This window comes from Peromyscus californicus, unplaced genomic scaffold (assembly GCF_007827085.1).
Source record: "Peromyscus californicus insignis strain IS unplaced genomic scaffold, ASM782708v3 Scaffold_8__1_contigs__length_139910024, whole genome shotgun sequence".
NCBI classification, from domain to species: Eukaryota; Metazoa; Chordata; class Mammalia; order Rodentia; family Cricetidae; genus Peromyscus; species Peromyscus californicus.
In genome coordinates, this window is record NW_026294606.1 from 48,769,408 (window position 1) to 48,785,936 (window position 16,529).

The 16,529-nt window shown below is 38.1% G+C and overlaps 1 protein-coding gene across 4 annotated transcripts in view; it reads right to left on the reverse strand.

The window, feature by feature from the left end:
* Lyst (lysosomal trafficking regulator) overlaps nucleotides 1–16,529 on the reverse strand; it is a 158,115-nt gene that overhangs the window by 79,654 nt on the left and 61,932 nt on the right. For all 4 annotated transcript variants that reach the window (XM_052726905.1, XM_052726902.1, XM_052726904.1 and 1 more), the window contains exons 15-19: nucleotides 13,970–14,130; nucleotides 12,797–12,987; nucleotides 10,554–10,799; nucleotides 8,080–8,253; nucleotides 576–725 (exon numbers count right to left, since the gene is read on the reverse strand). In XM_052726905.1, the coding sequence (XP_052582865.1) occupies nucleotides 576–725; nucleotides 8,080–8,253; nucleotides 10,554–10,799; nucleotides 12,797–12,987; nucleotides 13,970–14,130 (922 nt within the window). The remainder of the gene's footprint in view (nucleotides 1–575; nucleotides 726–8,079; nucleotides 8,254–10,553; nucleotides 10,800–12,796; nucleotides 12,988–13,969; nucleotides 14,131–16,529) is intronic.

Below are 16,529 nucleotides of genomic sequence, written 5' to 3' on the forward strand. Positions count from 1 at the left end.
ATATTCCTCAACCTCAGAAGAATAAGAATCCTGGATGAATCCTGAGGGCATTATATTAATCTAATTACAAAGAAACAGATACTGCATGATTCCATTTATTAATCTAATCATAAAGAAACAGATACTGCATGATTCCATAAACAGATACTTAGGAGTAGTTAGCATCACAGACCCCAAAATACTATGGCAGTTATGAGCACTAGGGGGAGAGGCAAAGAGGTTTGATGGGTATAGAGCTTTGTTTTTTTTTTTTGGTTTTTCGAGACAGGGTTTCTCTGTGTAGCTTTGCGCCTTTCCTGGTACTCGCTTTGGAGACCAGGCTGGCCTCGAACTCACAGAGATCCGCCTGCCTCTGCCTCCCGAGTGCTGGGATTAAAGGTGTGCGCCACCACCGCCCGGCAGCTTTGTTTTTATAATATGAAAAAACCATGGAGATAAATATTGGTGATGGCTGTATAACATTTGCATACAAGTAATGCTTCTGAACAACGTACTTAAAATGATCGATAAGCAAACTGAACGCTCTATGTACTTTACCACCATACACAGATGAAATAAAAGTGCACATCACATGCCTCTGCCTTATTCCATATCTTCCAGTCAAGCAACAGTTCCTGCAACAGGTTAACATCTTGGATTATAGCATGAGACTCAACATCCAACTTGAACTCTCCATGCTCATTGATATAGATAACGTCTTCACCACAGCAACCTTCAAGAAGGGTCTACAGAAAATTAACATTAATGTAAAATGCAGTAATAACTGGATAACCAAATAACTCACCATAAATATCAAGTTTTCTATCTTAGCAATCATAACATCAAATTTAAAGGAAAACTAGTAAGGAATTAAATGTTTCTCCAAATATCTATTTTATAAAACAATTCAACTTAGCAGTAAATCATAAATTTTCAAATAGTTATGATTTCTTGGTTTTAAACACAGGGTAAATCCACCTACAACTCATCCTTACTCTTCATTTTTTGCAACACTAGGGATGGAACCTGGAGTTTGTACATTACAGACAAGAGCTCTATCACTGAGCAAATCTCCAGCCCTTGATTTATTCTTGTCGCTCTGAGTTCAAGTTCCAGTGTAAATTTTCATATTTTAGACTGTTTAATCCTCCTGATAACTTCATGAGGTATAAATGATTGCAGATGCTAAGACTCACATGGGTGAATTTAGCCCTTGGGTTTTTAAAATTTTTTATTTAGTGTGCTCTATGTGTGGGGTGTGTACATGAGTGCAGTTGTCTTAAAGACCACCAGAGGGCATGCTTATTCATAGGACGGAAATCCATACCTGTACTACAAATCTGTTCAAAAGCCCATGGCTCAGGAGGTTATAGGGCATGTGGGAACATACTATTGTTGTTATGCTAAATGGTCATGTTATCAAACTGTCGTCTAAGTACTTTTGTTTATACTCATAGATTTTTGTTGCTTTCAATCTTGATTAGAGAGGATTCTTTTTACAGTGCTTAATGCAGACTTATAACTAGTCAAAGTGTTAAGAACAAGTGAATACGAACGTTCGGCACTGAATAGGGTACCTATATCCACCTCCTTGCTCCCAAGAGTCAGGGAACATCAAAGAAGATGGAAAGGAAAGAATGTAAGAGCTGGAAAATGGGGAGGAGTGCTGCAAGACACTGTCTTCTGGATATGACAAGGCTTTCGCACACATGACCTCACAGCAGCTGCACAAAATCAAGTCATTCAAAAGTGCAGCATGGATGGGGGAGGGGTTCATGAACCACCACTACCACCTAGCTTATGAGGAAAGAGTGTAAATTTCTTGAGGTATGGTGTGGGTATTGATAGGTTGTCCATTCTTCAGTAGATGGCTCCACACCCATGTGCACACAGGCAGTACTAATTGGACCCACTAGGTTAGATAGAGGTTTTTAAAGAGCAAGAGAACGAAAGACCATACGTGTCAGAAAACCCAAGTAGGCTGCTTGCAGACCTTTTCCCCTCTCTCTGTTCCCCTAGATCCAATCCCCCAGTCTCATCCCTAGAGCTATAAGAGAACACACATCTCCTGTGGATCCCCACAGACCACCTCTTCTACCCTCCCTTCCCCCATTCATGGCTATATCCCATCCCCCAACTCCAGTAGGCACCCCCCGCTAAACTACAGGCCACTCCGGACAGACAACCAGGCAGGCTGCCCACAGACTTTCTCCTTTCTGTTCACCAGACCTAATCCTTAGTGTGAACACCAGCACTGCAGGAGAACACCAGCTACAGCCCTCACTGCTGCCCACACCTCCTGTGGCTCCCACAAACCATCCCCTCCTAACTTTCCTCCTCTCACTCATTGTTTTGTCCCAGACCCCAACCCCGGCAGGTATCCCCTTTTAACCCAAGGGCTGCTCCCACCAAGGCAACAAGAAGGCTGAAGGCAGACCCACAGCTCTCCTACTGCTCCTGAGATCCAATACCTCCTATATCATCCCTAGCTTTGCAGCTGGAAATCTGCTGTGCTCTCTCTTTCCTCTCTCACCTCATGCCCAAGGAATTACAAAGACCTTCTCTTCCAATCTTCCTTCCCTTCCCCCAATTCATCCCAGCATCCCAGCCTCCAATACCAGCAGGCACTCCCCATGAACACACCAGTTGAATAGGTCAGGAAAACAGGCAACACACAGCTATCACACTCTTAGGAAATCCAGAGAGGAAATAGAAACAAAGGAACAATACACACACCCAACACAGACAAATCCAGAAATCAGCACCTAGATCTTTAACCATCCCAAACCCAGATGCCAAGACACCAGTGTAAAAACACAACCAACAGCCAGGCCAATGTCCCCACTAGAGCCCAGCTATCCTATCAGAGCAGGCTCTGAATATCCAACATAGATGAAACATAGGAAAAAGACCTGAAAACAGCTTTTATGAAGATGATAGAGGTCCTCAAAGAGGAAATTAATAAATCCCTTAAAGAAAACAAGAATTCAACTCTTGAACAATAGAATCAATAAAGAAAATGCAAACTCAGGGAATTCTGGAAATGGAATTCAAACAGGAATTACAGAGGCAAGCATTACCAACAGAATACAACAGATGGAAGAGAGAATCACAGGCATTGACGATATGATAGAAGACATGGATTTATTGGTCAAAGAAAATGTTAAATCGAAAAAACTCCTAACATAAAACATCCAGGAAATCTGGGGTACTATGAAAAAAAAACAAACCTAAGAACAATAGGTACAGAGGAAGGAGAAGAAACTCAGCTCAAAGGCCCAGAGAAGGTTTTCAACAAGATCATACAAGAAAATTTTCCTAACCTAAAGAAGGAGATGCCTATAAAGGTACAAGAAACATATAGAACACCAAATAGATTAGACAAGAAAAAACCTCCTCACCCCACAATAATCAAAATACTAAACATACAGAACAAAGAAAAAATATTAAAAGTTGTGAGGGAAAAGACCAACATATAAAGGCAGACCTATTAGAATTACACCTGACTTCTCCATGGAGACTTGAAAAGCCAAAGGGCTTGGAATGATGTGCTGCAGATTCAGAGACTACAGATGCCAGCCCAGACTACTATACCCAGCAAAACTTTCAATCACCATAGATGGAAAAAATAAGATATTCCATGATAAAGTCAAGTTTAAACAATATCTGTCTACAAATCAAGTCTTACATATGGTGTTAGAAGAATAACTCCAACCTAAGGAGGTTAACTATACCCATGAAAACACAGGAAATAAATACTCTCACACCAGAACAGGATCCATCCTTCTGGGGCATCCAAGAAACACACCTAAACATCAAGGATAGACATTATCTCAGGGTAAAGTGTTGGAAAGAGATATTCCAAGAAAATGGACCTAAGAAGCATGCTGGTGTAGCTGTTTTAATATCTAACAAAATAGACTTCAAACCAAAACTAATCAAAAGAGATAGGGAAGAACACTGAATACTCATCAAAGGAAAAATCCACCAAGATGACATTTCAATTCTTAACATCTATGCCCCAAACACAAGGGCACCTAAGTTGGTAGAAGAAACACTACTACAGCTTAAATCACACACTGACCCTCACACACTGATAAAGTGTGTGATACCCCACTATCACTAATGGACAGACAGGTCATCCAGACAAAAACTAAACAGAGATATACTGGAGCTAACAGGTGTTATAAACCAAACGGACCTAACAGATATTTGCAGATCATTTCACCCAAACACAAAATAATATACTTTCTACTTTGCACCTCATGGTGCAAAACTGAACATATACTTGGACACAAAGCAAATATCAACAGATACAAGAAAACTGAAATAACTCCCTGTATTCTGACAGACCACCACAGATTAAAGCTGGATATCAACAACAGAAAGCTTACTACTGCTGTGGGATGTTCTGTATGTTAAATGTGTTGCTCTGATTGGTTAATAAATAAAACATTGATTGGCCAGTAGCCAGACAGGAAGTATAGGTGGGACAAGCAGAGAAGAGAATTCTGGGAAGTGGAAGACTGAGGCAGAGAGACTGGCCAGCCGCTGCCATGACAAGCAAGATGTAAGGTACCGGTAAGCCACGAGCCACATGGCAACTTATAGATTAATGGAAATGGGTTAATTTAAGATAGAAGAAGTATCTGTGAGTTCGAGGCCAGCCTGGACTACCAAGTGAGTCCCAGGAAAGGCGCAAAGCTACACAGAGAAACCCTGTCTCGAAAAACCAAAAAAAAAAAAAAAAAAAAAAAAAAAAAAAAAAAAAAAAGATAGAAGAAGTAGATAACAAGAAGCCTGCCATGGCCATACAGTTTATAAGTGATATAAGCTTCTGAGTGATTATTTTATACGTGGGTTGTGGGACTGCGGGGGCTTGGTGGGACCTGGAGAGAAGCTCTCCAGCTACATACTACTCATGGAAACTGAACAACTCACTACTGAACAAAAAATGAGCCAAGGCAGAAAAAGAAAGAAATTAAAGACTTTCTAGAATTAAATGAATAATGAACATACAGTATACCCAAACTTAGGGGACACAAAGAAAGTGGTGCTAAGAGGACAGTTCACAGCACTATGTGCCTACATTAAAAAAACTGGAGAGATTTCATACTAGCACCTTAACAGTACACCTGAAAGCTCTAGAATAAAAAGAAGTAATCACACCCAAGAAGAGTAGATGGCAAGAAATAACCAAACTGAGGGCTGAAATCAATGAAATAGAAACAAAGAGAATAATACAAAGAATCAATGAAACAAAGAGTTGGTTGTTTGAGAAAATCAACAAGATAGACAAAGACAAACCCCTATCAAAAGTAACTCAAAGGCAGAGAGAGAACATCCAAATTAACAAAATCAGAAATGAAAAGGGGCACATAACAACAGACACTGAGGAAATCCAGAGAATCATAGGGACATACTTTAAAAACCTGTACTCCACCAAATTTGAAAAATCTAAAAGAAACGGACAATTTTCTTGATAGGCACCACTTACCAAAGTTAAATCAAGATCAGATAAACAATTTAAATAGATCTATAACCCCTAGTGAAATAAAAGCAGTCATTAAGTCTCCCAACCAAAAAAAAAAAAAAAAGGCCCAAGAGATAGATGGTTTCAGCACAGAATTCTACCAGATTTTCAAAGAAAAATGAATGCCAATACTTCTAAAATTATTCCACAAAACAGAAACAGAAGGAGCATTGCTCATTCATTTTATAAGGTCACAAACCTGACCTCAAACTACAAAAATACTCCTGATACCCAAACCACAAAAAGACTCAACAGAGAAACGAATTACAGACTGATTTCCCTTAAAGATATAAAATACTTGCAAACCGAATCCAAGAACACATCAAAAAGATCATCCACCATGATAAAGTAGGCTTCATCCCAGACATGCAGGAATGGTTCATACACAAAAATCAGTAAATGTAATCCACCATATAAACAAACTGAAAGAAAAAAAAACCCACATGATCATCTCAATGGATGCTAAAAGTCTTTGACAAAATCCAACATTCCTTCATGATAAAAGTCTTGGATAAAGTAGGGATACAAGGAACATACCTCAATACAATAAAGGCAATTTACAGCAAGCCTATAGCCAACATCAAATTAAATGGAGAGAAACTCAAAGCAATCCTACTAAAATCAGAAACAAGACAAGGCTGTCCACTCTCTCCATAGCTATTCACTATAGTACTTGAAGTTCTAGGGAGAGCGATAAGATAACTGGAAGACATCAAAAGAATACAAATTGAAAAGGAAGAAGTCAAAGTATGGTTATCTGCAGACGGTATGATAGTATATATAAGTGACTCTAAAAATCCCACCAGGGAACTGCTATAGCTGATAAATACTTTGATCAAAGTGGCTAGATACAAGATTAACTCAAAAAAAAAAGAAGAAAGAAAGAAAAGAAACAAAGAAAGGAAGGAAGGAAGGAAAATCAGCATCCCTCCTATATAAAAATGACAAATGGACTGAGAAAGAAGTCAGGGAAACAATACCTTTTACAATACCCTCAAATAAATAAAGTATCTTGGGATAACTCTAACCAAGAAAGTGAAAGACATGTATGATAAAAACTTCAAGTCTTTGAAGAAAGACATTGAAGAAGATAACAGGAAAAGAAAAAATCTTCCATGTTACTCGATGGGTAGGATTAACATAGTAAATGGCCATACTACCAAAAATCTACAGATTCAATGCAATCCCCATCAAAATTCCAATACAATTCTTTACAGATCTTAAGAGGACAATTCTCAGCTTCATATGGAAAAAAAGGAACCTCAGAATAGAAAAACAATCCTGGACATTAAAAGAACTGCTTCACCTTATATTTTATTTTGTCATGTCTGGTTGTTACCTCAGAAAGCTGTTCTTTTCCTATGAAACAGAAAGGGAGGATCCGGAAGGGAGGGGAGGCGGGAAGGAACTGGGAGGAGTAGGGGAAGGGGACACTATAATCATAATATACTATGAGAAAAGAGTCTATTTTCAATAAAGGAAAAAATGTGAAGAAGAAGAGGAGGAAGAGGAGGAAGAAGGAGGAGGAGGAGGAGGAAGAGGAGGAAGAAGAAGGAGGAGAAGGAGGAAGAGGAGGAGGAGGAAGAGGAAGAGGAGGAGGAAGAGGAGGAAGAAGAAGAAGAAGAGGAGGAAGAAGAAGAAGAAGAGGAGGAAGAAGAAGAAGAAGAAGAAGAAGAAGAAGAAGAAGAAGAAGAAGAAGAAGAAGAAGAAGAAGAAGAAGAAGAAGAAGAAAAGAGCAAGAGGATATGAAGTTTGGAGGAGGTCTTGTTGGGAAGGGGTCCAGGAGAGTTGGAGGGGAGAAGTGGAGAGTGGATATGATCAAAATATATTATGTACATGTATGACATTCTCAAATAACAAATAAAATACTATCTAACAAAAACTAACCATCAGAGCTGGGGTAATGGCTCAGTTGGTGAAGCATTTGCCTCACAAGCATGAGTAAGAGTTAGATGTGGCTATGAACACCTGTAGCAGCACTAAGGCAGGACAGAGGCCAGAGGATTTAGTCAATCTGAACTGATGAAGTTCAGGTTCATTGTGAGAGTCCTGTCTCAAAAAATAAAGGTGGAGAACTAGAGGAGGGCACCTGACATCAACGTCTGACCTCTGTGAGCATGCACACACACCTGTTGTGCACTCATACATGGGCATACACTAATAAGTATATTCATATCCTAAGGCCTCCTACACACAAGCATAACAAATAACAACAACAAATCCTAACTGCAGCAACATTGCCTGACTGCAGTAGTACATCTCTGGAGAAATGGAAGTGTGGGAGTGAGATAAACAACTTCATTAGCCCACAGAACAAAGGGCTTGCCTGGAGTACATCTGTGGTCTATTTAGAGATAAAATTCTGGTAGTTTATTTTCTTCCTTTCCAAAAGGCTTTAGAAAAAAAATATAAGTATTCTGGAAAGGATCAGAATACCTTAGTTCGAGTACATATACATTAGTGAGTTTCCTTTATTTACTGGCAACATAAAATAATTATGGACGATATTGCTGAAAGGTGAGTGTCACTGCACAGAAACCACAAGAACAAATTTTGTGAGGGCATACCTTCAAAATGTGAAAGCCAACAATGCATTTCTGTTTGACCAACACTTGATGAATCATAGAAAGTCCATTACAATTTTCCAATTCATGTGCTCTCTGTTGGCTATACTTAATCAAAGACAATATAACCCGCAGTGCTAATGCTTGAGTTTCTTCATAGCCACTGAGTTCAACAACCTGAAAACAAAAAGTAGATGTTTTTCTCTTGATCTGTTAATAGTAAAAATTCAATGTGTGTGATTATCTATAGTAATGTCGTATCAAGCTATTTTTAATGCTTACACTATAACAAGAATTGTGGATAAACAAAACTTAAAGAAAATCATAAGTCTTATTCCTTTTAATCTCTCAAATATACTAAAATGAACAGAGGTAACACTGACAGCCTTAGAGATCAGTAGCATCTTACTTATATTTAGTAATCTGAAACAGGATCATAGAACTTGAGTTTTCCATGGTCAATCAAGAAACAGGCTCAACAACATGATGTGCTGGAGGGAGAGGCATAAAGAAGCTAAGGGTACAATGTACCAGTGACGGCTCCTGTCTAACATAAAGATAAAGGGAAAAATAAAAGCCACATGTTGTGCCTAGTACTAAAGTTCAACCAATGCCTCTGATACCCCTGACTTTCAAGAACCAGCCATGAGAAACCCTGTCTTGAAACCAAAACCAAAACCAAAAAAGCCTGGCTATGGTGGGGCACACCTTTAATCCCAGCACTTGGGAGGCAGAGGCAGGTGGATCTCTGTGAGTTCAAGTCCAGCCTGGTCTACACAGTGAGTTCCAGAACAGCCAGGGCTACACAGAGAAACCCTGTCTCAAAAAAAAAAAAAAAACAAAAAAAACAAACAAAAAAAAAAACAAAACAAAAAAAAACACCAAAATAAAACAAAACAAACAAACACACAAAACAAGAACCAGGCATGACTATCATGATAAAAGGCAAGGGCAGGACTTAGATTTCTCCTGCACATATATCCACTTCTGATTCCTCTGCTGGTGTAAGGAAGGCCGCACTGAGAAGCCAGCCTGAGGAGAAAGGCAGACTCTGCCTGGAAAGCAGGGCACATCTAGAAGGGCAGGCCTGTGCTGGAACACCTGAAGAAGGTACATGGGCTGCGCATGGAAGACTTTTTGGGAAAATACATTTTATAAGACAAAGTACAGGAAGCAGAAGAATATTGAACACAATTTCTAAATTTTAAATGTGAAAACATACTTTAAAAGTCTACAAGCAAGATCATAAATAGAAATCAAATCTCTTTTCAAGGATTCAATTATATTTACCACCTGGATAAATCAAGAAAAACCCAGGGCATACATTTTGAAATTATAATGCAAAACGAGATCACACAATATTGATGAGGAGTTAAATGAAAGTTTACTTTTGAAATATTAGTGGAAAATCTATCCAACTGGATACTAGAGGCAGGGAGAAAAGCAGTGAGAGGATGACAAGGCAGAAACACACTCGGACAGGTAAGACATCAGCAAGACTTACAAAGAAACACAAACTCTAACAATAAACGCTGATATGCCCCTTAATTTCAAAATTAGATCAAAAGTGGCCCCATTAAAGGAAGCAAGCCAGTTAAGTACATGCTGTGAAAATCTGATGATGTTTCAGAAGTTATACTTAGGGATCAAATAAAATGACATTCTAAGGATAAAGGAAGATCAAAGTTGCTTTAATTAAACAGGGATATAGATGTGAGGGAGTAGAAATTATATGTATAAAAATGAGGTTATTTGTGCCCACATTGTGCTTTCCAGCAATCCTTAAAACAGAAAGAATGAAATTATGGACTGCTCAATCTCTATCAGGAAAAATATTCTTCCTGCCTGTAGGTAGCTAAAAGAGAAGATAAATAAATGAATGGTTTATTTTTATATGGAGTCAAAGTTTTGTCTCCCTCTTCTTTAAAAAAAGAAAACATGTTTTGGGGCTGCAGAGGTGGCTCAATGGTTAAAGGCGCTTGCTGTCTTTCCAGAGGACCTGAGTTTGATTCCCAGCACCCACATCAGGTGACTCATAACTGCCTGTACCGACAGCTCCAGGGACTCTAATGCTCTTCTCTGGCTTCCACCAGTATCTACACATACGTGTGAATACACATATATAGACACATACACATAATGAAAAAACATTTTTAAAAGGAAAAAAACGTTTCTTTCATATCATTAGTATAGCATATATTTTCTTTCCAAAGGCAATTACAATCTTATATTTAACATTTACTTGTTCCAATTATATTTGTGGATAATAGAAAACTCCTAAGACCTTCGTAAGTTAAAATAAACCTTAATCATCCTTTGTAGAAAGCTTGGTATCATCCGTAATATGTGATCATTTTTTGTCTCAAGAGTTTTACATGGTGGAGTATAGTTTTTTTGGTACTCTACAAGAAGCCTTCAATTTATCAATAAAAGGGAGGGAGCTTGTATCCAGACAAAGCTATAATCATGATTCTTACCCTAGCAAAGAGAAAAACAAATACACCAGCCCCACCAATCTCATGCAGAATGCTCTGGATGGTTTTACATTCCATAGGCCGGAGGCTTTTGAGTTGAGAAGGTTCTAGCAAGATGCTTTGGACTTCCTTTGAGCTGAAGGGTCTTTGAGAGAGCTGAGTTTTCACTTGGCCCTTGAGTCGGATCACAGGCTCATAGATGGTATACTGAGTAGGACAGTAAGTTGTATAAACAACTGACAGACTTTCCTAAAACACAAACATTTTCCTTTAGTGACAAAACAAATTTTAATATGTTAGCTATCAACTAGCAAATAAATATTTCAACATAAAAAGGTCCTTAAATAGTTTTATTTTTAAAAAATATGGCCACTACACTAAACGAAGATGGACAGAGAAGCACAGCTTCCTCCTACAATAGAAATGACAAGCTAATCAAGCCGTGACCAATAACATGAGCCACAGCAGAGGATTCTGTCTTTGATACATCCAGAATAATAATGAGATTAAAATAGAAAATATTAGTTACAACTAAGCCTTTTTCTCATTATTCAGAGAATGTTTTAATCACTTCTGTAATAAAACTCACATAGGTAAGACCTTATATATTTAATACAGGAGAGCTAAGTCTTCTGCCACATTCGGCTTACTTCTGGCACTGTTCTAACTCTTAGACATATGAGAACTCTGGGTTAATTTATCCCAAGTTTTTGTTTTGGATTTGCTCACAGGCTGCCCACTTAGTTAAAAAGTGTCTCTAAGGGAGGAAAGACTGTGAGTCAGAGGAGATGGAGGACACCAGGAGAACATGGCCCACCAAATCAGCTAAGCAAGGCTCACGTTGGCTTGCAGAGACTGAAGCAGCAGGCACAGGGCCTGCAGGGGTCTGCACCAGGTCCTCTGTGTATATGTTATGGCTGTTGGCTTGGTGTTCCTGTGGAACTCCTAACAGAGGAAGCAGTGAACCTCTGACTCTTTTGCTCCTGGGACTCTTTTCCTCCTGTACTTGTCCAGCCTCCATATGAGGTCATTTGCCTTGTCTTATTGTATTGTGTTTTATCCTGTCTAGCTGTTGTCTCTAGGAGGCTGCTCTTTTAAGGAGAGGAAATGGAGAGGGAGTGGATCTGAGGGAGAAGGGAGATGGAAGGTTGCTAGGAGGAGTGGAGGGAGGGGAAACTGTAGTTGGGATATACTGTATGCAAGAAGAATCTATTTTCAATTGAAAAAAGTGTCTCTGAACAGGTTTTCATTTCGATTAGAACTAATTTCACACTGTCAGCATAAGTAAACAAAATTAAGTCAAAACTTCAGTATTTCTCCTTGGAGATAGTAGTTTCAACCAGCACTGACCCATGTCGAACTTCTCTGAGCTATTCCTCAAAGAAGTCAGAGAGGATCCTGGGCTTTAGCCACTTATAAGAAGTCACAGCAGTTTAAGTAGTCTCATTAAGCATAGCACGTCTTATCCGTACATAAATTAAACCAGCTACAGTCTGGTACAGCTCACAGGTGCTATTAACAAAAATCCCCACCAGTAAGTCCTGAACTCTATACTGATAAGACAAAATAAAAGAATAATGTGAAAAAGCAACAGAGAAAAATTAGCAATACTTTGAAGGCAAAATTCCCATTTTATACTGATACTAAAGAGTAGTTATCTAAGCCCTGAATATATGCAATTAATTTTTATTTGTGTGTGTGCACATGTACGTGTTACAACATGCATATGGTTTTCCTTCTACCTTCACATGGGTTTCAGAGGTCTAGCTCAGGTCACTAGGCTTGCACAACAAGCCCCTTTACCCACTGAACCATCTATCTCATGGTCCCCTACTACATGCAATTACAACTAATATTATAAGAGAGTCTTTGTATTTATTTCTAAGCATGAAAAAGAATGGGATGTGTGATTTTAAAAAAAAACAGTATATCAGGCTAAAAGTGGTATATTTTCAATGTATCATAAACATTTTTCTTGAAATATTATTAGGTATAAAATAAACTAAGCTGATAAAATTGCTAGATAAATATAATTCCAAGTAAATGAGAATATATACATTTAAAGAATGAAACAAGTTTAACAAGAGATTAAAGTATTTCACATTTTTTAGGAAAAAAACTCTATATTCCAAGAAAAGAAAAGAAAATGGAAAACTTTATGAATCTAATTCACTGCTAATTATACATGCCAATGAACACATCTATACAAACTTAACAATGTTAAAACTTATAAAACTAAAACTTACAATTAAGAGACCAACATCCACATCTTTCTTGGTCATAAAAAGGTCTCTAATTTGGTCACATCTCAAAATTTCTTTATTAATGTATTTGGAGTAGTCAACCACTGGCTTGCCATATTTACATGGCATTATGGATGTGTAGTTGGGTCCACAAGCATACAGGTAAAAGGCCTCTTGTGAGCCAATTTTAGCTCCTGGATAGCAGAAAAACAAAGCTAGTTATTTAAAACATTTCAAGTAGAATTTTTCATATATAGCAAGAAAATGAGGTAGGAGTATGAGTATGTTTATCTGCCAGATTCTTTCAGTTGTCCACTATATCTTATAAAACTCATAAAGGCTCAGTTTCCAAGTAAGTGTAAGGATAACTAACCTATGTCAACTATATAAAGATGCATGGATTTATATAATGTAAACTGGGAAGCTTTTGATAAAATGTCTATTTGTTCCTTAAGACAGTGAATTTCAATTTAACCAAGTTTGGGGTTGTTCTGCTTTCTTTTTTTTAATAAATGAAAACTTAGAATTTTTTATGAAAGCTATTTCTTGATGTATTTCATTCTAAAGTGAAATTTGAATTGATACCTTTATGGGCCAGGCTTACTAGTTTTTAAATGGTTTTCACACAAATTTGCTATTTGGATAGAATATACTAAAATCATGAATAAAAGAGGGTCTGGAGGGGTGGCTCAGTAGTTAAGAGCACTGACTGCTTTTGCAAAGGATGGCAGCTTACAACCTCCTGTGGCTACAGCTACAGGGGATCCAACACCTCGTTCTGACCTCTGTGGGCACCAGGCATGTATGTAGTACACAGTCACATAAGCAGGCAAACCACATATACAGAAAATAAGCAAACCTTTAAAAGTCACAAATAAGAGATGACCATTCTAGGTTTACTAGTCACGATAGTGCACTTCTCAAGACTACAAAGTAATGCTGATTAAGTGTACGGGATGAGGTTAGAAGCTACATCTCCACATCACACAGCAATTGTAAGAAAATGTTTGGCTATAAAATGTTAAAAATATCCTGAAAGTGAAATCTCAGAATCTTGGAAATACAGTACTAATTAAACATTAGTCAATGAGGAGAGACCAAGATTGCTGTTGGGTTAATTTATGTAGTACATGGTAATTTAAAGAAAGTTTGGAAATGCTTTATGGGAAAATATACCATTGAAGAGGAGCAAGTTTCCAAGGTCCCATTTTCCAGCTAATTGCAGGAATTCATCTTGGGATGTTAAGCAATGACCAATCATACAAAATGTTTTATTGCTGTCTGATGATAAGCTTGTTTTTCTTGGAAGCACAAAATCCAAGGTGACATCAGTCTTCCTACATTAAAAACAAAATTAAGTTAATGATTTTTGGAAATACCATGAATGCTTAATGAGATGACATTCCTGAACTTTTCTAGATCCTGAAATGTATTGTCATCAATGGGAGAGAAAAGAGGGTAGCCTCTGTCTCTTGATCAGAGGTGCTGGTGGTCCACAGGCTGCAGACAGTGCCCAGGGATCCTACATGTTGGCCAGAGGAAGCAAACACACATTTGCTAAAAGCTGTCTTTGTCACATGACTCTTACATGTGTGCCTTCCTAGTTCACAGAAATAAAGTAACCATCTCCCTTTAATTTGCCAAAAACTTTCCTGTCTTGGCAATACTTCCTAAGATTTCATATTCCCCATGAAGTGTTGGAATCAGAATTTCAGAATGCCCACAAGTTTTGCTGTCTCTAATCTCTGAAATGCCAGTCTTTTTGTATTTTGTTTTCTAATGCTAATGATTACAGAGATTTTGTTCAGTCTCCTCTTTTTCTTTAAATGTTTGTCAAGAATTCTTACATAAAACAGAGCCAGAATAGGTAAGGCTTACTTCATTGCTTGGAGAAACCGCTGAGTGCAAGTCCACCCCTATTTCAGAAATTCCATAAACTCCATAGTAAGGAAACTCCCTGTTAAGGCAAAGTCTAAAATTTGGAAAACAGAGACTTAACCTACATGGCTAACTCACTTTCAGAAATTAAACTTTTTATACATTTATTTTAAAATCTTAGTATCTGATTAATATTTAGTAAATAAATCCAACTATCTTAATAGTAATATCTTTTAATTTTTAAAATTACATTTATGTATGTACATAAATCTGTGTGTGCATATGCACATTAAGGTGCACAGAGACATTTGGAGGAGTTGATTCCCTCAATTGACGTCCAGGAATCAAACTCAGTTGTTAGGCTTGGCGGCAAGTATCTTATCCTGGTGAGTCATTTCACCAGTCCAAATAGGAAAATTTGTATATATAATTAATTAAAGTAATTATTAGTATATTAGTGTATATATAAATAATTTGTAATGTATTAGTAATTATTAGCATATATTAATTTAATATAAACAAATAATACCTATAATTGATTAATATATATTAATAAATAAAAGAAAAGAGACAATCTATGACTGTCTCCTTTGTGAGACAATAAATGGCCACAATTAAAACACTACTGCCACCTAGTGACATTACGATTTACTTTTCTTTTTTTTTTTTTTTTTTTTTTTTTGGTTTTTCGAGACAGGGTTTCTCTGTGTAGCTTTGCGCCTTTCCTGGGACTCACTTGGTAGCCCAGGCTGGCCTCGAACTCACAGAGATCCGCCTGGCTCTGCCTCCCGAGTGCTGGGATTAAAGGCGTGCGCCACCACCGCCCGGCTTACGATTTACTTTTCTTAAGTGTGAAAGAAAACCTACTGCAAGATGAACATAAAATAAACACAGTAAATATGAAGTGTATCTGTGCCACACACTTCTACTGCGTTTGTGTGACTTTGATGCTAAGAAGCTATTTTCCACTGTCATTATGTGTTTTTTTTTTTGGTTATTTTTGTTTGTTCATTTCTCTAAGGTAGTCTCCCTCTGTAGTCTAGGCTAGCCAGGAACTCACTATGTAGTCTAGGCTGGCCTTGAACTCACAGCAATCCTCCTGCCTCAACTTCTATAGCACTGGAATTACAGGTGTGAGTCATGATGCTTGGCTTGTTAACAAAATGCATTCTTTGTGGATGTTAAACTATACAGCTTCTACAATAACAACCAAATTTAAATGAGCAAAATAGTATTATTGCCGGGTGGTGGTGGTGCACGCCTTTAATCCCAGAACTTGGGAGGCAGAGCCAGGTGGATCTCTGTGAACTCGAGGCCAGCCTGGGCTACCAAGTGAGTTCCAGGAAAGGCGCAAAGCTACACAGAGAAACCCTGTCTCAAAAAACCAAAAAAAAAAAAAAAATAGTATTATTGACCTGTCACTTGTTCACTGATCTGTCAACCAATGAAATTAACTTCCACCAACTGGCAAGGAAATTTCTTCAAAGTGAAGTAAATGGGAGAGGAAAGAGAGAACATGTGTGACTCAAAAGTCTACTAATAACTCAGAACCATCGGAGACAAATCTCATCTTTCACTCTGAAAGTGCCTAGTTAGTGTAGGGTCCCCATAGCCATCAGCCATCCTGAGGCAAAAAGAGCCGCAGGAGCAGCACAGAACAGGGTTTACAGCATGGACCCCATCCCCATCTAGGCTCGGAGCCTCCGTTCAAGTTCTGCCTACACTCCTTCCATGTGGCACAGCTCTGGGCAAGTCTCCTTTCCCACTCTAGGACTCAGCTGGGCATGTTAAATAAAGTCAATAACATACCTGCTTCATAATGTAGTGTGAAGGGTAAAATGAGGTACAGTGCAAAGAC